This window comes from Mercenaria mercenaria, chromosome 19, assembly GCF_021730395.1.
Source record: "Mercenaria mercenaria strain notata chromosome 19, MADL_Memer_1, whole genome shotgun sequence".
Taxonomy (NCBI): Eukaryota; Metazoa; Mollusca; class Bivalvia; order Venerida; family Veneridae; genus Mercenaria; species Mercenaria mercenaria.
This window is the reverse complement of record NC_069379.1, coordinates 26,138,964-26,161,692: the sequence shown is the minus strand read 5'-3', so window position 1 is coordinate 26,161,692 and position 22,729 is coordinate 26,138,964. Positions and strand designations below refer to the sequence as shown.

General features: G+C 33.7%; 1 protein-coding gene across 1 annotated transcript in view; it reads left to right on the top strand.

Annotated features, from left to right (window-relative positions):
* The first annotated feature begins 382 nt into the window (after positions 1-382).
* LOC123542686 (uncharacterized) overlaps positions 383-22,729 on the top strand; it is a 61,228-nt gene continuing 38,881 nt past the window's right edge. Inside the window, exons 1-6 of the mRNA XM_053531245.1 lie at positions 383-1,265; positions 1,631-1,679; positions 2,430-5,360; positions 7,133-7,253; positions 7,625-7,722; positions 8,929-9,154. Coding sequence (XP_053387220.1) covers positions 1,631-1,679; positions 2,430-5,360; positions 7,133-7,253; positions 7,625-7,722; positions 8,929-9,154 — 3,425 coding nt within the window. The 5' untranslated portion in view covers positions 383-1,265. The remainder of the gene's footprint in view (positions 1,266-1,630; positions 1,680-2,429; positions 5,361-7,132; positions 7,254-7,624; positions 7,723-8,928; positions 9,155-22,729) is intronic.

Sequence of the window (22,729 nt, the reverse complement as noted above, 5' to 3'; positions counted from 1 at the left end):
GTCAAAACGTCAGGTACATATAGGGAATGACGGCTGCGAATAAAAAAAAACATATATATGTTCAAAGAAAGTATGACATCTGTTCTTACGTCAATGAAATACATTTTCATGCTCATATTATCTGTTATGCACTTTTTACATTACGACTGATTTAAATGACAACATATTTTTAAGCCGGAGATGACGTTCTCTAAGCTAAAGGGGCGAACATGTCGCAAGTGTCAGTTTTCATGTAGCAGCACAATCAGTATGAACTTTACACGGGATTACTTTCACTTCCTTCCTGATTGAATACGTTTAATGCATTTTTCCTAATGCTTGTTCATTATGTTTTATTGTTATTTCTGTTAAAGTTACTAATCACATGAAACTGTATTATTACACTTCAAGCTTAGTAATAACTATGCAACGCATTAGAAATATAATTAATTAAATAGGGTTTGAGTTTTGTTTTTAGTGTATCTGTGGTAAAGTAATAGAAAGACTGTAGCTTTAAGATATAATGTTTGTTGATTTTTAAATGAAGCGGATAAAATAAGATAATATTCGTTTAAACACATATCTGGTTTGATTTAGGACATAGACAGTTAAGTATTGATTCCTTTGTTACAACAACTAATAAAAAAAGAAAATAGCGCCGTCGAAAATGTAATGTATGTGGTTGTGATGAAAGTGGTAATTATGTTGATATCTAAAACAATTATTTTATTCTTTTCTGATCTATTCATTAAATGAACAAATTATACCGAAATACCAAATGTAACAAAGATATTTCTCTTCAATATGGAGCAATCAACATGTTATATATTTCAAAAATATATTTATTTCTTTGTCAATATCATAAGAAATGGCGTTTTTAGTTTCTAACATCGTTAAAAATGTGTTTCTTGTGTTTCTGATATTTTCAATATTTTAATATTCATAATCAGTTCGTCAAATATTTTCTCATATAATAACTTCTTGTATGTTTGCAAAAAGAAGCTGAACATTTCGTTTTGTTTATATCAAAGTACTAAGAAAATGTCACAGTCAAATTTATTTATCTCATTTCTTATTTCTGAGACAAATTGTGTGACCTAATATTATGCAACGAGGTTATTGTTTCAACTTTAAAGTGAAGGCATGCAATTATTATGCCGTTTTTTACGGGGATTTCTACTAAAATGTCTCGTAATTAGGGTAATGTGTTTCGAGTGGATGAATGTATCTGGCGCTTAAGCAAAACAATCCTTCGGAAGAACAGAACGACCCCATCAGCAGACAAGGTTTGGCTTAGACACTTATGAAAAGTAACGATAATTCCAACACCTCTCATGACCTTACCATCGGCTTAACGAAAGCACATCTAATGAAGTCCATGATCCCAAAGGACCAGAAATGATAACAAATGATTTAATTCAAAGTAAATCCGGCATAACTTTTCGTCACGATTACCCCATATGTTGTCAGTATTCAATCTCGTTTAAAAAAAATAATGAAAAAAGTAAGTTATTTTCTTTTCTATTTTTTTCATTTTCTAAACAACAATGATTTAAGTCTTTCTTGAGTCTACGATAAATATAGACCCTTTTACACAGACTAATTTATTTGATGCACGATAATTAAATTCATATGTAATTCTTTTTTTCAGATGTTATCTTCCGTTCTTATTGCTTTCATGCTGTTAATCATTAACTGCGGTAAATATTTACATTTACATATTTTCTTATGCTGCAACATTTGCATGTTGAAACAACTCATTTCGTGACCAAAATGTCACAGAATTACACGTAGTTTGATAGACGAGTGTTATGATAATATACAGGACTATATCGTATCACGATATGTGTTCAGAATATAATAAAAAATTCAAAAACAAATTCGTTTCAGTGCAAAACTAATGGTTGAATTTTCTGCTAAGGAGTTGAACTAGAATCTATCAGTCATGTTGAATATTAATTCATTTATATATTAAGTAAAATCATCAGCAAAAAGTAGTATTTTATGAAGCAATATTAGGTAAACTTTGAATATATACTCTTATTTTGAAAGTTTATGTAGTATCAACAGTTTTTACGTAAAACAAGTAACAACCTTAAGTTCATTTGAAAACATATATTATTACAAGATGAATTCTGACAGGTTGATCATTCAAATGATTAAAAAAATAATGAATGTGCTGCCATTTAAAAAGTTAAACATAAGTAATTCCATAAAATAAACAATATCTTAATCTTATATTTGCGGTTGCTTTACTAATATAAAGGAATTTGTAGTTTGTGAGGAAATACACACGTTAAAAGGGTCTTGGTTATGTTACATGTCGATTTGTGAGTATTTGTTTTTCTCATTTAGCAAATTTCTAAGTTAACATAATTTACTACTTAGTATTTTCATAAAACGTTTCAATCGATGACCTTATGAAGTTAGGTGCTCTTATTGTATTTCAGGATCTGTCGTATCTAAATGTGATCTAGGATGTAAATGTACCTGGTTCGGTTATTGTAACGGCTGCAATGATGGGTACTTTGTAAATGATAAAAATATATGCGAAAAATGTTCAGCAAATTGCTTAATATGTTCTTCAAATCGAATTTGCACTGAATGTAACGCAGGGTTCTATTTAAAACCTTATGGCAACGGTGAAAAGGTCTGCTATCCTTGTGCCGAAGGATGCAGTGTGTGTTATTCTAAAGAAGAAAAGTGTTATCAGTGTGACACGGGATATTTCAGGAACGGTGGGTCGTGTCGAAAATGCCCGAAAAACTGTACAAAGTGCACATCAGAAAATGAATGTATTGAATGTAACGACGGATACTATCAAAATGGAACGTTGTGCTTGGCATGTCCCAGTGGGTTCTACGGGCTAGAATCTGCATGTTTACCTTGTCTCGCGAACTGCGCCTCCTGTGCGGTGTATTATGAATGCACTGAATGCAAGCTTGGATATTTTGGACGTACTTGTACACAAAGGTGCTCTCCTGGATGCGTAGACAACATTTGTGAAAAGGAAACGGGAAAATGCAGTTGTCAAGACAACTTTATTGGAGAATCGTGTAATTCATGTAGTCCTGGAAAATTTGGACCGGCTTGTAATCAAAATTGCCCTAAACATTGTTGGACTTGTGATTCATACGACAACTGTACTATGTGTTTTGACGGATTTTATGGTAAAATATGCGAACAGAATTGTTCTAGTGGATGTTCGGAGAGTAGCTGTAACGCGGTTAATGGTATCTGCGATTGTAAGCCTTCGTATTATGGGCATAAATGTGAAATGACTTGTCCAAGTGGGTGTTTAGCCGACGTTTGCGACAAGGAAACAGGCACCTGCAATAAATGTAAACCTCTTTTTAAACGGCCAAAATGCGTAAATTGCATGGACGGGTATTGGGGTAAAGACTGCAGAAACGAGTGTCCCGACAGCTGCCGTTCCTGTTTATCAACTACGGAATGCACAAAATGCAAAGATGGAAATCACGGAGAAAAATGTGAAAAGAAATGCTCTTATGGATGCTTATTAGACATGTGTGATCAAGATACAGGGATATGCTCTAAAAGCTGTAAAGCAAACTTCACCGGAACGTACTGCAAGCAATGCATACCTGGGATGTACGGAAGTTATTGCAACGTATCATGTCCTGAGAATTGTTATACTGGGACGTGTGATACACGGGATGGGACATGCTTGTTAGGATGCATTCCTAAATTTCATGGCAGATATTGTGATTTGTCCTGTCCAGGTAGCTGCAAGAAATGTACCTCAGAACATTCCTGTCAGTCTTGTGAAGATCGTTTTTGGGGAGAGCGTTGTCAGATAAAATGCTCCACAGGGTGTTCGGATGGCGTGTGCCGGTCGGATGGAACATGCAATGCATGTATTTCAGGTTACTATGGAGAGCATTGTAATATGCAATGCCCGGAGAACTGTATTACCTCCTTGTGCAATATATCAGGTTATTGCAACGATTGTCAGCCTGGTTATTTCGGTATATTTTGTTCTGAGCTTTGTCCTCCAGCTTGTATTTCAGGCAAGTGCTCAAGGGACGGAAGTTGCTATGCCTGCATATCTGGGCTTTACGGGATCAGGTGTGATAGATCTTGCCGCAAGAACTGTCAGACCTGTACAGATAATATGTCGTGTAAGTCATGTTTCAATGGTTTTTACGGCCCATTTTGCCAAGCCAAATGCAGTTACTGTAAAAGAGGAACAGCTTGTAATATTGATACCGGATATTGTGAAGTTTGTGAAGATGGGCTGTATGGCAATAAATGCAAATCGGAATGTCAAACGAAATGTCAAACCTGTGATAGTTCTAGTGGTCGAATAAATGAATGTTTAACGTGCAAAATAGATAGTTACGGACGAAATAAAAGCAGTAGGTTTTATCACTGCAACACTCAGTGCTCTGCAAATTGTATGAATACAACATGTAATGCTGACAATGGGACATGTGACTACGGCTGCAAACGTGGCTATTGGGGAAATCAGTGCCTGTTGGAATGTCCCGAAAATTGTCTTCACGGCGACTGTCTCAGCGTTAATGGAAGTTGTAGGCTAGGGTGCTTAGCCGATTATAATGGAGATAAATGCGTATGTCCAATTAACTGTATATGTTATCTAAATGGCACATGTGCCAAGTGTAAGACTGGTTTTGGAAATTTGGCTAAAAATTGCTCTTGTACGTTAGAAATGTGTAACAGCGCAAATCAGTGTACATCATGCTATAACTCAAAATATTACTTACAAAGTAATTCATGCTGTAAATGTAATAACAATTGTAGACAAAATGAATGCTCTTCAGAATTTGAATGTACATATGGGTGTAAGCCTGGATTTTATGGCTTCTCGTGTCTTTCTGAATGTAAAATACAAGATGTCATGTGCACTGACTGCATAACAACATATGATGGAAAGTATGGCGGGTGCATTTCTTGTATAGATGGTTATTTTCCAGACTCGGATCATAATACCAATACGCGTTGCTCAGAATGCAAAAAGACATGTATTGATCAGAAATGTGATAACAAAATGGGGTTTTGCCTTATGGGATGTGTAAATGGTACATGGGGTAAACGATGCGAGAAACTATGCTTTAAAAGTTGCTTGGTTTGTGATAAGCAAACCGGACACTGCAATCGTTGCGTAAATCCCGCTATATATGGTCCTCACTGTGATTTGGTGTGTAATGGTAACTGCGTAAAGAAGGAATGCGACTGGTCAACGGGAATATGTAGCTTGGGGTGTGAAGTTGGCTACTACGGAAATAAATGCCATAATTCGTGCAGCTTTGCTTGTCTCAACAGAACATGCGACAGAGAAACTGGCTCTTGTGTCAATGGGTGTATAAAAGACTACGAGGGAGAATCATGCTTACAAGGTTGGTGGTTCCCTTCTTGTGTTTAACGATTTAATCTGATTTTTAGACATCAGGAGTAGGCAAGAAAGAAAACAACTGCAATTAATGACTTAAAGACACTCAATATACATCTTCCATTAAGATATCTTTCTTTAGATATTTACTGTAAATGTTACTGCGAGGCATTTTATCCACATATATTTTATTGCATATTGAATGTTTTTAAGACGAAAAAACGTTATTCTTTCATATTCTGCTTACAAAGTCATATTGATAAGGTTTGGGGAGGTGGAGTATCTTACAAGTTGACCTTTATCCGCTTTTTATGAATAGATTCTATTCAGTAAAGGCAGTATCAAAATTGTTTTTAATTCAATATACGTACCTAACTAATATATCGATAGTGGACATTATGGACAAGATTGACAAGTTAAACTCCCCATCGATTACTTTTATTAGTAAATACTTGCTGGCTCCAAATCTCTGCAACTACTCCGTATATGGTATTGTAACATAATTTCAATTTTATATTCGTTTTGGAATTTTAACTGATAATTTCTATAATGACATTCTTTCAGCTCACTATGAAAATATATACTAGAAATGTATGGAAGTTGAAAATAATAACTAGTATTTTTTTTCCTTTTTCAAAATGCAATATTTTGTTGAAAGTACTGTCTGAGGATGAAGAAAACTCCTGACTACGAAGACAAAGTAATTAAAGAAAAATTGACTGGTTGTTATAAGAATACTTTATGAAGGAATAATTCTGATTTAATTCATTAAATGCGCAAAACTTTAAGCGGTGTAAAACAAAGTCCACAATTCTATATATATTCATTCACGCATTATTTGGCAAGACGCAGAAATCTTGCACATCCAAGCCGTTTCGTTATGTAGTTTAAAACATATACAAAAATAAGTAGCTATTTTAATAAAATACGTAGAAAAATCAAGAGGGAATAATGTACAACTCATAAATTATAGTGCATGTTTCCTACAGTTAGTCACTACTCATTTCTTCTCAATTTTGCGATGACTACTCAAGTATACTACTCTCTGATGCTTTTGGTAATTTGGTTTGCAGCTTGCCTAGTTGTAAAAAGTAATGCTGTTAACGTTCTGACTTCGTTTGCTTTGGACTGAGCGCCGTTTTTAAACAGTATTTCAGTTATGTAACGGCGGACAGTTAACCTAACCATTTTTTCTTGAATCAGTACTAACCTGTTCTCTGCAAGTATCTGCCAACTATCCCACACGAATCAGAGTCGCAGAACGATTTACTTCAGAAACAGTATTTTTTCAATCGGCACGGAGATCACACGCCTCAACGAGAAATCAAACTCACGACCTTGCGATCCATAAATCTGCAGATCTTCCTATGGAGGTAAACGGGCGACCAGACAAGTTGTTACTTGTAAGTACAGTGCAGTACCTCGAATTCGACCCTATTTATTTGCTTTATTTGATACAAACGCATGTTAAAGCTTCTTCGTATTCTATTTGCACTGTTTCCTCTAACAAGTTGGAACTATTGTAGGTGTGAGGTTTAAATCTCAAGTTCCCTTTACAAATGTTACTGGCCGTTGCAATGCGGTTTTGTTTCTGGTTTCTACTGTTTTATAGGGTGTGTTTGTTGTCTTGTATGTTTGTGTTATGCTTGTATACTTGTTGATGTTCTATCTTTCAACTGTATTTCTATTTGTGGGTGGCTTTGGATCTGGCTGCGTTTGATATGTCCAATGTCTCCCTGAATTTTACTCTTTCTACTTAATTTTAAATTTTCTAAACAGAAAGAAGATATGGAACTGATTCTGATTCGACCAGCCCTGTTGGTACTATTGTTGTGGTGGTTTCTGTAACTGTCCTCGTCATCTATGCAGCCGTTACTACTGTTACATTGGTCAGAAAACGGTATTTATCAATCACACATTATATCTTACCACGTTTTGTAACTTGTTGTGATGACATATTTTGATCGTTAGATAGCATAAATGGACAAATCTTTTCTTCTAGCATCTGTATAACACTTAACTGATGCCGTTACATAAATACGGCAACAAAAGTTAAATGTTACAACCAGGATGTTCAAGAAATCGGCAAGATATGTCAGTCAGTTATGTTACATTGATGATCGAGTGACTCTGCATTACGAGCGTTTTAACGTTATCGTGAACGAATTTCCGTCGCTCCACTTCATGTACAAGTGTAATAATCTATTTTTGAAAAGCATAACATATATTATTTGTATTATTTTTTATTATATGTTAGCATTTTTATTGAAGACAAAAAGAGAAACGGCGACAGGAAGTTACTCTTCGTTTAAGGCATGCAGTTGAGTATAACCAAAACAGAGCAGCTTGTAGAATTATGGAGGACTCAGGTATAAGAGATACTTTCTTCTTCAACATACACATGTTTATATATAAAGCCTGCAGGAATATTATAAGGTTTACAAGAAATTGAATAGCAACGCGAACTCAGCTACGATTGGAGCATACCTTGCATTGTAAGTTAGCTTGATTGATATTTTCGTAATATCTGAAAATGCCCTGTAGCAGTGTTTACATACCTCATGTTTGATTTTCCAAAAGTTTACACAGGAAAGCATGCGTTTTAATTCAGTTAAAGACGCACCATAGAATAACTTTATTTTTTAGTGCTTCCATGATGGTAATCATCATTATGATTATTATACTAAATTTATAGAGCGCCCTTTTCATGATAAACACGTTCAAAGGCGCTTTAAATAGCGCTAAGGCAGCCACTCAGGGCGCCAAATTCATCCCCTACTAGTACAGACACAGAGCGATCTGACCAGAGGGACAGAGTAAAATAGTGAGAAGTCCTTTCATATGCAAGCCTGTCCGGCTAAGTTAGTGAATTTTCTTTGCGAATAGACAGTCTGGTTTTTTAGCGTGACCGATGTATAGCACTTATACAGATGATTCCGTCTTTCCTGGGAAGAACCAGTACTGGCCAGTTAAGTTAGGTGGGAGACAGTCAAGAGCATCTCATAAATATTCAGTACCGAGACCGGGATTCAAAATCCGGACCTCTGACAGTCAAGTGTAGATGAACTAGAGTGTGTTGAATTACTTTCCTGAAATGAAAAATCCTATTGTTAGTTATATTATTCATAGACAGTTTTATTTAGCTGTACCGTGAATCATACTTCCACTTTACACTAGTCAGAAGTGGTATTGTTACACAAAGGAACACTTACTCATATTCATGAACATAGTTATTAAAATCGTTTTTCATTTCTTATTTATATTAAGTTTAACTAACAGATTTGGAAAGCAGTTTCCTCAGTTATTAGAAGTGCTATCCAGTTGATAAGAAGCAATATATTTCATTTTAATGCCTTTATATATTGGAATCAAATCTTAAGAAACAATAAAATGAGCTAAACATTATTTTACTAATAAGCTTCATGCTTTTTTCAAAACATCATCTGACCAATAATGTGAAACTACCTAAAATAGTTACATCAATAATCACACCCCTTTGCATTCAATTGTAGAAAGATTTAATATTGTATAACGGAATTTGTTCCCTATTACAAAACAATCTACTTTCTTATCAGGTCATATCTACGAAGAGCCAATTGAACATATCTACGATGAGCCAGCTGAAGACCAGACAACAGAAGGAGAGTCAGCGAAACTCATACGAGGTCCAGTCAGTCAGGAAGGCAACAAAAAAGGCAGTTACATGTATATTCATCCGATTTATTCTATTTCCCAAAACACAGCAATCGATAACAAATTAGTGTCGTCTGGTTGTATTGATATAAGCGTATCTGAAAATTTGTATGAGATTTAAATGTTCGACGTAACATTTTTTTAAGTCAAATTAGAAACACATTAAACTTTTGAATATAAATGCAGAAGGCTTTTTATTCATAACACGTTTTGTGTTTCTATTTTATCAATGAAATAAAAGCATAGCTATATAATGTGTTACTGTAAAAACACTTTTAGATAACGCCTTCCAGAGACTGTTTTCTATTATTTCATCTGTCAAACGTTTTTGTGTAAATCTGAAAGGACCTTGACGTAATAATTATGTTTAAAACTACAAGATAACCAACTCTGGCATAGATGTAAGATTTGCTTTCGGTGGAAACATGTTTCAGTAACGCTATTTTGACGCATCGTCTAACTGATAAGTCGCTTTTCCCTCTCTTCAAATATTAACGGGTTTACTCTAAAGGAATATAACGATGATACGTGAGTAAACACTGGAAAATTGGCCTCAAAATGTTAAGCATTCATTTTATTTGATTTTGCACTTAACTTATTCTTTGTAATAACATGATTACTATATTCATATAACGTAGTTTAAAATCATCTGCAGACATTCCCAGAAAAAAAATACGGAAAATTACACTTTGCCTGCATAAAATTCCTTGAAAAACATGCTAACAAATTAAAGAAAGGAATCAATAAGCATATATATTGAAATGAACGTACTAAGTACCACAGTTAACTTATTTTTAACCTTTTGTCTTATTTTCTTTGATGATAGGTACAGTGATGTAAGTTCAGAATGAGCACATTTTTGCAGATTCCTTTAACAATTGTATATTTAAATAATTGTTATGGTTACCTTAACTTTGAAGCATAGAGTTTCCCATTTGTGACCACATGTTCAACTAGTCAGAATATTTGTAAATATTTTATAAACTCATCTTGATTCTAACATTTGACTTTCATTTCTATTTGTTGCTTATGTATCATATACATGTACTCATTGTTTACAGATATTCACTGTCAACTAAGGTGTACAATCAAGGGCTATTATTTGCCTGAATTTGTCAGTGACAAGTTAGTACTTCTTTAAATGTGGTAAGACCGAAAGATCAAAAGCCATGGGGCCATAACTTATCAAAGCATTAGTGACTTTCAAATAGATTTCATTGTTGAATTTATATTTTCTTTAATCTTATATGACTAATCAGTTGCTCTGGTTGTATTATATCTTGTTACTTGTTTCTTTTTTTATACTTTTATTGATAGTTTAATTGTTTTTGTATCTGTCCATTCCTGTCTAACTAAAAAAGAGATTTTCGTTAAAACATTTTCTACACTTTTGCAGTGGGTTATTATGCTTGCTAAATTTCTGACATCTTTATAGTAACCTTACGGTTCCAAAGAGGATTTCAGGTTTACCATTCGTCCGAAAATAAAACTGAATTCTATGACATTACAAAAGTATATAAGAAAGGTTCGTGACATTTGTTTTGTATATAGGGGCAATTTACACAGTGTAGAAACAGTGAACAACCCAAACGGAAATACCGATGCGATTATACGGCATACACAGTATCTGGGTTTACACGCCGCTGCTATTTTCATTTACTTTTACACTATAGTGGAGTGTAGGCGTCTTTATCTGTAAGTAGTCAATAGATTATACATTGAATAGATAATTCGTCTTAGATGTCATCAGTATGTGTGTTAAGTACCGTCGTTATGCTACCGTAATCAAAAGTAATCACCGATTTCTGTTGAAACTTCAGAAAGTGTCACACGAATAAACAAAGTTTTCCCTTCTAGTTGATAATGGATGTGTATAAGATTCATATTAAAGAAGTCCTGCATTGTCAATAAATTGTTCTTAAACTCATGCGTTACAAGGTATTCATCCTTTGCGTAGAAATATACCGATTTCTGTAGTCAATGTATCATTTCATATTGAACGATTTATTGAAAACTGTCCACAATGATGTGAACGATTTGTTGCGATTTTATTGAAAATTTATAGCGATTAACTGGGAATGATTATTGTAATTATTTTCCATTGAACTGTTGAAACTGGAGAGATTTTGTAGACAGTGCCAGTGGTATTGGACGTGAAAGAACTTAAAACATTTATCATGCAGTTTTAGCAAATACAAATGTACATACAATAACTAAATTTGTGCAATATGTGTTTGAAACTTGGCAGCTGTTTTGTTTGAGTGACAATTATTCATGATTATGTTGGGTATAGTTTAGATATAGCTATAGTTTAGTAAATATGTAAGAACAAAATCTCAATTACATTTTTCGGCCATCTAGTTCACTTTATTTTGTTTTTCATTACAATCTTACCGGTAATAACAATTCTATTAACAGTCAACAGGCGACTGATTGAAATGTTTAAACTGCGGATATATTTCTGTGCTTTAAGTCCATTGCCTTCCATATTTTTTTTTTGTTATGAGACAGTATTTTGTATGTTTGTCATCAGGCTATTTGTTTTGGGATGAGGGCTTAGTGGCTTTCTTTTTCTTCCCGGGTTAATCTTTTTAACACATGTTTTAGGTTGAGGGCTATAAATAAGTGGCATTCTTTCTCTTCCTAGGTTAATATTTTTGTCAAATGACGGAAACACGCAATGTTCCCTTCGAAAAATAAAACAGTATGTGTCATTATTTTAAATTTGGATTGCTAAACTTGCTTAAGCCTCTGTATTCGTTTGCTGAGCACAATTATTATTTGGTACTTTTTTCAAGGGCGATTCTAATTTACTAGCGAATTCTTTTTTTATTTTTATTGTTGTTTTTTCTTTAATTGGTATCATCATTATATTGCTATTGTTAACTTCTTTTGGGATTACTTGAAAATCTTTTGTGAATAAAACTTTCTTATCTTCAATGTTGTCGTGTGTTTCGATTTGAATTTGTATGTTTTCGTCAGTTTTGAATAAAGTTGTGTTTAATTATGTTTTCAAAGTCTGGTGTCGTTTCTTTGCAATAATAACACTAATATTGCTTCATTGTACCTAAAAAAGACAGAAATCAGAATTTAATCGTAATTTGTAATAACAATCTGCCGTTCAATATGGACAAAATCGTATTAAATATTTGCAATAAGTAGTACAATCTTGTGTGTAAAATCGAAATAAGTCGTTCACTATCATTTCAATAAGGCGTACAATACAATACAATACACAGCACCGCAAATTTGTGTTTAAAACAAAATAAGGGATGAATTAAGGTTGAAATCGTTATCAACGAAAAAGAAAATACACTAAATTCTTAAAATGTGACATGCATTCAGAAAATTTGCTTTATTTTTGATAAAACTCATTCAATGTTGGTATGCATGATCTAAACATTCACCGTGTAATCAACTGATTTCACCTTACCTACCGCTCATGTAAATCATTCTGGACTTATATTGACTGGGAAAATTTTGAAACATGCCTTTCGAAACACATCTCAAGGAATAAACATACCTTTATTTGACAATTATCCAAATATCAATCGAAAAAGTTAGACCACGTTTATCATATTTCAACAAATGATTGAAATCACATCGCTATTTCCGTTATGGTTGTTCAATCGTTTCTACACTGTGATTTAGAGATAATGCATGTTATATCATTCTTTTATTGGACAAAAAGTTTAATTGCTTTGGCAACGGAAACAGCAAATTGCTGTGTATAATCTAATTCCTGAAATCTATAATGTATGTCTATGAAACTATTAGTGAATAGAAAAACACTCATTACATTATGATAGTAAAAATAATGGTTTCTGTGAGCCACAACCTTTCAACATTTCCTCACTCTCAACAAACTGCATTTATGTGAAACTTCATACACATGCTCCTGCATATAAGAACTTTTCACAGGTGCTGACCTTAGTTGGTGAATTAATTACTTTAATTGTGTATGTAAAGGGGCCACCTACTCGCAATGTCAATGTCATTGCAGGTAGATGATTTGTATTGCATTGTAATACTTTTTTTATCATGTTTATTCTTGTTTGTTTTAACAGTCTAATACAGTAATGATTTGGTAATTTATCATATATTGCAATAAATGTACCTCAGACACAACACTTGGCGGCGTCTTTGATGCTTGCATCAATGAATTTCCTTGTATACACACATGGACTACATTTGAGTGGACCACGGAGGCATATCCGGCGAATTACTACCTTTGTACCTACAAGGAATGTCAAAGTTTTTAAAATCGTTCTGTCTTAATAATTATTATACATAAGTTGTCAACAATTTTGCCAACTGATAGAATAGCTATTGTCGGAATTATGCCTCTTAAAAAAATTAGATCATCCATACCTGCAAAAACCGTGTCAAATGCATAGGCTATGCTGAATAAAATTTGCCCATAAAACTATACATTAATATCATGTCTACTTATATGATAAACGCATTTAAACATTCATTTCTATAATAACATTTTTTCTGGCTTTTAAAGATGACAATAAAAGCTACATTCCACCATATTTGACCAGTGTTATTTCTGTTACTTTTACTTAATCCACCAAAAGTCGATGTTTCCAATACTAAGCAACAGTTACTTCTTCCCTAATAAATCTGTAGTGTCTAACCAAGTAATCTTGATAAATCATGTAGTTAACACTCAAGCCATTAAGTATGTCTGAATAGTTCAATTCATAATTTTACTTAACAGTTTTTGCTTACCCTTCTAAGAAAGTTTCCCCTTGATTTCACCAATCCAAGTGAAAAAACTCCACCGAGGCCACTCCGCCACTCCTAATGTAATGTTTGCTTTGACAGTGATTCTCGCGACATCCCCCGATCCTAGTGTACTGCTTGATTCAACAATATTCTCATGTCGCCCTGCTTCCCCTGGTGTTGTTTGAATCGGCAATGCTTATCCTCTAGCTCCAATATAATAACACATAGCAACAGTTCAACGAATATGACAAGAGGATGTAGAAGCTGCATACGCGAACATCTAAACAAAAGAAAATCAAATATCTAGTTTATTTATTTATTTTGCTGGGTTTAACGTCGCACAATTAAATATCTAAAGAAGATAAATAATATAGAGTTACTCAGTTATTGATGACACCGTTCTTAAAGTCGCAAAACACATAGCCCTAGGATCTATGGACGACAATTATTAACTAGATGGCGGCAGTAAGATATGTATGCGGATAATATACTCAAGAATCAATGTAACTGCAATATATACCCGCATGACTAAACCAATGATAATGTATTATGGAATTACTTTCCCACGTAATACTTAATACGTGCATGCAAAGGAAGCATCTAGCACAGAAAACAGATGCCGACATTCCGTTCAATTCGATTCGCCTTAGAAATCCGCTTTTACAACAATTACAGTTAAACAATTTAATAACAAGCGTTAACATCAATATTCCGGACATAAACCAAAGTATAGTCTGTATCGAATAAGGTAGAACAAAACAGGACGCCTTTAATGGACCAAAGGCAATGGTTTAATAACATTTAGCTTTTACCTGTCTGCTTTTACAACAGGAACAGCAAAACAGTAACAAGCGTTAACATCAATATTTTGGTCATAAACCAATGTAAAGTCTGTATCATACATTTTCTTTATTCATGTAGGGTAGTCGATTTAACGTTTAGACTAAAAAACATTATACAACAACAAAACATCGAAAGAAAGGATTGCTTCACATGAAAATTAAATAGCATATGAAACATGTTTATTACTATTAAAACCAATTATCAGTACGGGACAGTACTGCAGAACATGTAATTGTCAGATAAATTGTTGGTACAAATGTTGTTCGTTCATCATTTGATGATATACTCGTAAATCTTAATGTCTAAAACACAATGTCACCATAAAATGGTAACAAAGAATGATGGTTGTTGCTACTTTTTCAACAAAAACGGGAATTCCCTTGAAAAAAAAACGACAATATTTTTATATCATTAAATAACCAGTGAATGTTCGACATAATCAGATAAATAACGCAAAGAATTAGTATTTGAAATAATGCATGAGTTTGAGCGGACAATAATTTTATCTGTTCATTTATTTTTTATGTAACTAAAAAACCAAAGTTTGTTCAACAACTTCTGTATTTCGTTTGAATCCATTTTTGTTCTGTGAAAACGTCACTTTCAAACAGGTGATGTACATAATTTTTGAACACGAAGTGTTCACTTGCCTGCTGAGTTATTTGTGAAGGAATGAACCGGTTTGAAATATAAAATGACCACACCCGTGAACTGCTCATGCGTGAACTTGGTTAATCGAGTCACATAATTATATGGACAGGATCAAGAGAACATGAATTCCTATGTGTACATTTTTGTGCACAGAAATGAGAAAGATATTAACATTGCGGTCTATAATAAGCAGAATATTGCATATGCGCGAGAAGAAACCTTGTGCTAAACTAAATCTTGTTATTTAGTTCTGATCAGAAAATACCAGTTGAAGCAATTTTCTTGAAGTGCGAATTTTTCAATATAGGTTAGAATATATTAAATGTAACCGCTACTATTTTCTATATAAAAACGAACAATTAATAACATATTTTATTTAGCATTTCCAGCCTTTCACTTCTTGCGAGACTACCCTTGTCTTGAAAGTCTGTCTTAATGCAAACAAAAAATACCAAAACATTATTGACTGACAATAACGCAATGAAAACCATGGTTTCTTGACTGAGATACGTGTTGAAAAAGCTAATATTGTGTAGGTAGGTATAGGTAATACAGGTCCTCTTTACTTTCATTTTACCAAGCAGCTTCAGCACACAATTTGGAAGCATATAATGTAGATAAAAATCATCCGCAGACATTCTCCATTACAATCAAATATCAATTAAATTATATATAGCATAAAAAATGCCCTTTACTAGGCGGGAAAATAGCACTATAAACTGATATGGACTACCACGGAGGCATATCCGGCCAATTACTGCAATCGTACCTTAGACGGAGATATCTCCACGGGGATAACGCACCATATATTATATAAATATAAAGCAATGTACTTTATTCGACAAAGCACTGTTAAAGAGACATAGAAAAATGTAGCTTTAATAAAGATGTAGTAAACCTTTGTCTGCACTAAGCTGACACGTTCTCACCTTAGATTCACGAACAAGAGCTATTAAGGATCCTGTCTACCCGATCCCTTACACTACGGACGATAGTATAACAGCGTCATTATTGTTAAAATACTGCAGATAGACTTAACGTTTATGCTGGGAGATTCAATTACTACTGGTTGGATTGATAGTTGATTAAAAGACATTTGCCTCCCCTGGACCTATATATAGTATTTGATGCGTATAAACGAAGTTTGCAATTTGTAATTTCGAGATTAATATCAAGTCTATAATACCCAGTGTGTTAGATTCTGGAAACTGACAAACAGATAAAACAAGTAAGCAGCTAATATCTAGGAAAAAGATGTATAAAGGTGAACCTGTCATGCAATTATCTGAAAACACATCTCCTCAGAGAGCTGTTCATAAGCAATATCCATATTATCTTTTATGATCTACAACCCAAGTAATAAATGTGGATTATTTACTGGCAGAGAACAAACACCGGTGCATAGATAGAGTAATGACCCGAGGGCAGAATATGCTAGAATTAGAATTGGTAGATACATTACATAACTCCGTCAGTCTACTAAAACTTTATCTTTTGCGAATAAAATACGTGATATCCGATATAATAGGTTTAACATACAATAGCATCGATCAGGATCCAATTAACTTTATATTGTTTTATTTTAATTGTTATATTAATAAAAATGACTTCATCACAAAGCAGCATTTACTTTAAAGGTAAACCAATAAGCTCATTCATTCCATTCATTCCATAAACACAGTCGAATTTGACCATTGCAAAATCCATTTGGTATTATTTGATTCAGGACATGTAGTTCAGTTACAAAAATGTTTGTCTCGTGTAAAAGCGATGGTACATTTCTACAAAAGAATTCTACAAAATTGCGTCGTTCGAATTATTCTTTCAAAATTGCGCACTGAAATTTCAAAAAGAAAAACACAACTTAAAGGTTTTTTATCATGGTAAAGATAAAAACTAAATAGACAAGACTATATGATTTTCACTGGTTTTAACGATATTTTAAATGAAAAGCAGGATCTGTATTTTTATCGGAAGGGAACGTGGGTTGGTCTTTTAGATGTTAAAAAAGAGATCTTGACATTTATTTTTATTTTTTTGATACTCATGGAAAGCAAACCACTTCTTTTTGTAGCAAGCTTCTATAAAACTATTATAACCGTATTCTGGATACTCGCTGCAAGAATTTCACTGAAGCAAATTAATCCGCCGTTCTATTTTCGCACTACTTTTATTGATTATTTACGAGTATACCGGCCGCTTATCTCTCTAAATAATTTCTATGTAAAGGCTATACCAATAAAAGAAATTGTTCTTTGTTTCATATAAAATTCAGCTACTTCAGAACAATTTCGTTACAGTTTCTAGATTTTCACTCCGTCGTACGTAGACCTATTTTCCACAAGATATGCATACATTTGCTTCTAGAAAACGAAAAGAAAAAGGGGTGTTGAATAGTATGCAGTGAAACGCAAGTGAACTGAAGTCAGGTACCCCCATATTGCCGCAGTTCAGAAAGCGGTCCGCAGAAAAAACACCCTACTTTCTTTTTCAAGTAAACACTCGAAAACATGCGAATATTAGCATGAAAAGTGTCCTATTTTATGTAAAATTCATTCCACGAGTGAAATAATGCCCATTTGGCCCCCGATTTACGCGCAAATGCGCGGAAAATGGAAAAAAATAGGATCTAGTTATTAGGGACTTCTTTCGACCTACACCACGGAAGCACATTTTTGACCGAATTACTGCAATATAACTTGTAAGAGGAACTATTTTATTTAATTTTCGGCATTTTTTGCATTTATTTCTCAGAAAACCTTCATTAAAGACAACCTGCGCAGTTCCATTTACAAATCAGATTTAGCGAAATTATCACCCCATGTGCGAAAATTTGGTCAAAAATAAAAAACAAAAATCCAAAAATAAGTCTCTGTTTTGTGCCCAAATGTCGTTATACGTAATTAGAAATAGAATTATGAAATTCCGCTCTGTCTACTGGAACTTTGTGAAAAATACCTGACAATTATAGGCTATATACCAATAACAGAAGTTGTTCTTTGTTTTATAAAATTCAGCTACTTCAGAACAATTTTGTTACAGTTTCTAGATTTTCACTCCGTCGTAGACCTATTTTCTACAAGATATCCTTACATTTGCTTCAAGAAAACGAAAAGAAAAAGGGGTGTTGAATAGTATGCAGTGAAATGCAAGTCAGCTGAAATCAGGTACCCCCATATTGCCGCATTTCAGAAAGCGGTCCGCAGAAAAAACACCCTACTTTCGTTTTCAAGTAAACAACTCGAAAACATGCGAATATTAGCATGAAAAGTGTCCTATTTTATGTAAAATTCATTCCACGAGTGAAATAATGCCCATTTAGCCCCCGATTTAAGCGCAAATGCGCGAATAATGGAGAAAAAAACAGGATCTATTTATTAGGGACTTCTTTCGATACACCATGGAAGCACATTTTTGACCGAATTACTGCAATATAACCTGTAAGAGGAACTATTTGATTTAATTTTCGACATTTTTTTCATTTATTTCTCACAAAACCTTCATTAAAGACAACCTGCACAGTTCCATTTACAAATCAGATTTAGAGAAATTATCACCCCATGTGCGAAAATTTGGTCAAAAATAAAAAAAAATCCAAAAATAAGTCTCTGTTTTGTGCACTATTTCATCTAAAATGCCACGGATTTAACAAATACATCGTGATTTCATGTCTAAATCATACAAATACCGGATTTGATCTGCACCAGATTTAGCGACATTTGCGAAAATTTGGTCTGTAATAAAAAAATCCAAAAATAAGTCTCTGTTATGTGCCCAGATGTCGTTATACGTGATTAGAAATAGAATTATGAAATTCCGTTCTGTCTAGTGGAACTTTGAGAAAAATACCTGATTTGCCACTTATAGGCTATATCCCAATAAAAGAAATAGTTCTTTGTTATATAAAATTCAGCTACTTCAGGACAATTTTGTTACAGTTTCTAGATTCCCCCATATTGCCGCAGTTCAGAAAGCGGTCCGCAGAATAAACACCCTACTTTCGTTTTCAAGTAAACAACTCGAAAACATGCGAATGAAAAGTGTCCTATTTTATGTAAAATTCATTCCACGAGTGAAATAATACCCATTTGGCCCCCGATTTACTCGCAAATGCGCGAAAAATGGAAAAATTAGGATCTATTTATTAAGGACTTCTTTCGAACCTTTTTAAAAGTTCCTGGTTAGTATTAAGGCTGAACACCACTAAATCCGGCTGTTCTTTATTTCATATAAATCCACTTACTTCGTAACTGGTTTTCGACATTTTCTAGCATATCAGATTTTCAGAGACTTATATTCCAAAAAGAACTATATCGCTACTTTAGAAAAACAAAAAGAAAAGGGGGTGTTTACTTTTATATAAGAAAACTACAGTTCGTTAAATACACCCCGCTGAATTTACTACTTTTCGCTTCTTTCAATTTCTCTTTTCGAGACATTAAATTCTTACGCCGCCATTTTTACGGATAGAATGCAAAGTGATACACACTGAAACGCGGTAGGATTAAAGTAAACACGTTGCTGTTGAGAAAAGGCACTAGGAAAGGAAAAAAGATTAGCACTATTTATATTTGGACTACTAGACCAGAGTAGGCTTACATTTGATTCGGTAGTGACCAGCCTATAACAATCATTTCAATGCACATGATAAAAGAAAATATATCAAATTACACATCTTTGAAAAGCTCAGCTATTTTAGTGGGTTTTTACGGGTATAAACCAAACTGGGACTTCTTGCAAATAATCCAGAAAATCGTAAGGGTGGTTCAGGGATTTGCAAGAACACAACTATTTAAACGCAAATAGAAAATATCTATTAAGTTACTTAAGACATATAACCAACTTAACTTGTAAGAACTAAACTAAATAACAATATCTGGAAAGCAAATAGACACGTATTTTCATATAAAGTATATTGTACTTCTAAACGCCACATTGTATATTCTTTTTGTCAGATGTTACTAATATTATAAAGATCAAAAGGATTTAAAATTACCAAGACAGTACATTCTTTACTAGTTTCGACTTTTATGTCTTCCTTATAAAGGGAATTCCATCATTTGATAATCACTTATGATAGCTGGAAACAGGAACATGACAGTTAAAGACGCTTTCATGACGTCATACATCAGGTTTCAGAAATTATAATGCATATTTATATCGATCATTTATTGCAGCTGTATACTGTACAGTAGCACCTTTTCAGAAAAAACTAACATGATTTTTTGTTTGTTTGATATTATTATAAGACTACGTATGATAAAAATGGGTGTGGTCAATGATGACGTCATACAAACAGAAAATAAAATCAAGAAAATTGTAAAATTTAGAAGTGACTAAAATGTTATCAAATATATATGCTCGCCGAAATTTGTTTGTGGGGTGGTGGTGGCGGAAGAGGGTGTGTCTGTGTGTGTGGGGGGGGGGGGGGGGGGGGGGGGGGGGGGAGCTGAAGAGGCTTGGCCCCACCGCTTGCATCCGTCCTTGATATTTACTGGCACAAAAGTCAAAAGTTACCAACAAAAAGTTAGGCCTCACCAAATTAAAAAGTTGTTCATCGGATATGCCACTCGTATTTTGTTTCAGAAACAAAAAACAAAAAAAAATTGTTGTTGTTGTTTTTGGCTTGCGCTCGCCCCATTGAAAAGGGTCAAGTTAAAATTTGTAGGTGTGCTACTTTTATGGACGTAACAGTGTACAAATGCTTATAATTCCAGTCCCAGATTGTTCTAAAATGGACTTTAATCGCAATGAATACATACTACACACACATCGTCTATATTAGATCATTATACTTATATTTAGTTGCATTAAAGTTATTTCCCCTTGATGCAATTACGCCATTTTCTTCAAATGTTTACCAAATTGAGTTGCCACAAAAATCGTATATATTTCATTGAAATTTGGATGAAAAGACATACTAATTTATTTGCTAACATCAATCTACATTATTTTGGTAAGGGTAAATACGTATTGATGCATGCCACTTTTCTGTTTTCTATTTTTCTTGTCCCGATGATCATCATATGTATACAAAATTAGGTGGGGTAAGGAATTTACGTTATGAGTTGTGTTCAGACCAGTTTAGATCTTAAAATGTTCCAATCCCCGAGCAGAATAATGCTAATGCCTGTTGATCTCCATCCGTTAAGAAAGTTTAAAGTTAGAACAAGAGTTGTCCGTAACACAGCATGCTGACTTTTCTTAGTGCTTGACTCTGAATTAGAGCTTTGTCAGTAAAAGGGGCATAATATTCAAAAGCTTTAAAAGTAACAGAGCTATTGGACGTTATATAAAACAAACAATGATATTCTAAGTTAAAAAGGGGCTAAACTCTGTCAAAATTCAATCAGAGTTATGGGGATTGTTTCTCCTTGTATAGCACTGCGAAAAAAGAGTTAATATACGGGAGTGTACGGGATCCCGTATATTACCCGTATACGGGAGAAATACGGGAAAACTAAAATACGGGCGTGTACGGGGCTTGTATATTTAAAAGTCCGTATACTAATAAAATACGGATTTCCGTATACTATGAAATACGGAATTCTTAGTATACGATACCCCGTATATTATTGAAATACGGGAAATTCTAAAACGGGTTATTCTGATCGTATACAACACCGTATATTCCCGTATATGTCTGGTGTACGGGAATACATAAATCCGTATATTACGAGAATACGGGACGTATATTTCCCGTATATGAAACATATACAACCCCGTATATTTCCCGTATATTCTGGATATACGGGATATGTAAAGTATGTATATTTCGAAAATACAGGATTAAATTTCCCGTATATTCTCGTATACAACTCCGTATATTTCCCGTATATGCCGGAAATACGGGATAAAATAATTTGTATATTTCGAAAATACGGACGTTAGTCCCGTATATGCTTGGTATACAACTCCGTACATTTCCCGTATATGCTAGAAATACGGGATTTAAATAATTTGTATATTTTGAAAATACGGGACTTATATTTCCCGTATATTCTTTGTATACAACTCCGTATATTTCCCGTATATTCTGGATATACGGGGTATGTATAGTTTGTATATTTCGAAAATACAGGTTTTAAATTTCCCGTATATTCTTCGTATACAACTCCGTATATTTCCCGTATATGCCGGAAATACGGGGTTTAAATAATTTATATAATTCAAAAATACGGGATGCAATCAAAAAGCATAGTGAAAATTAAATTCCCCGGGCCATTTAAAAGGGAAAAACCCCTTTTTTTTGGGCATTTTTTCCCAACTTGACGGGTATGTAGAATGAATCCCAAAAATTGAAAAAAGAAATTTTTAAACTAATATGACATGAACTGAAAAAAGCTTTCCCAAGGAAACCAAAACTAAAAATTTAAAATCAAACAGGAAAAAATCCATCATTAAATCTACGCTTTTCCCGTTTTTTAATTCAAACATTTAATCAAATAGCCTTTG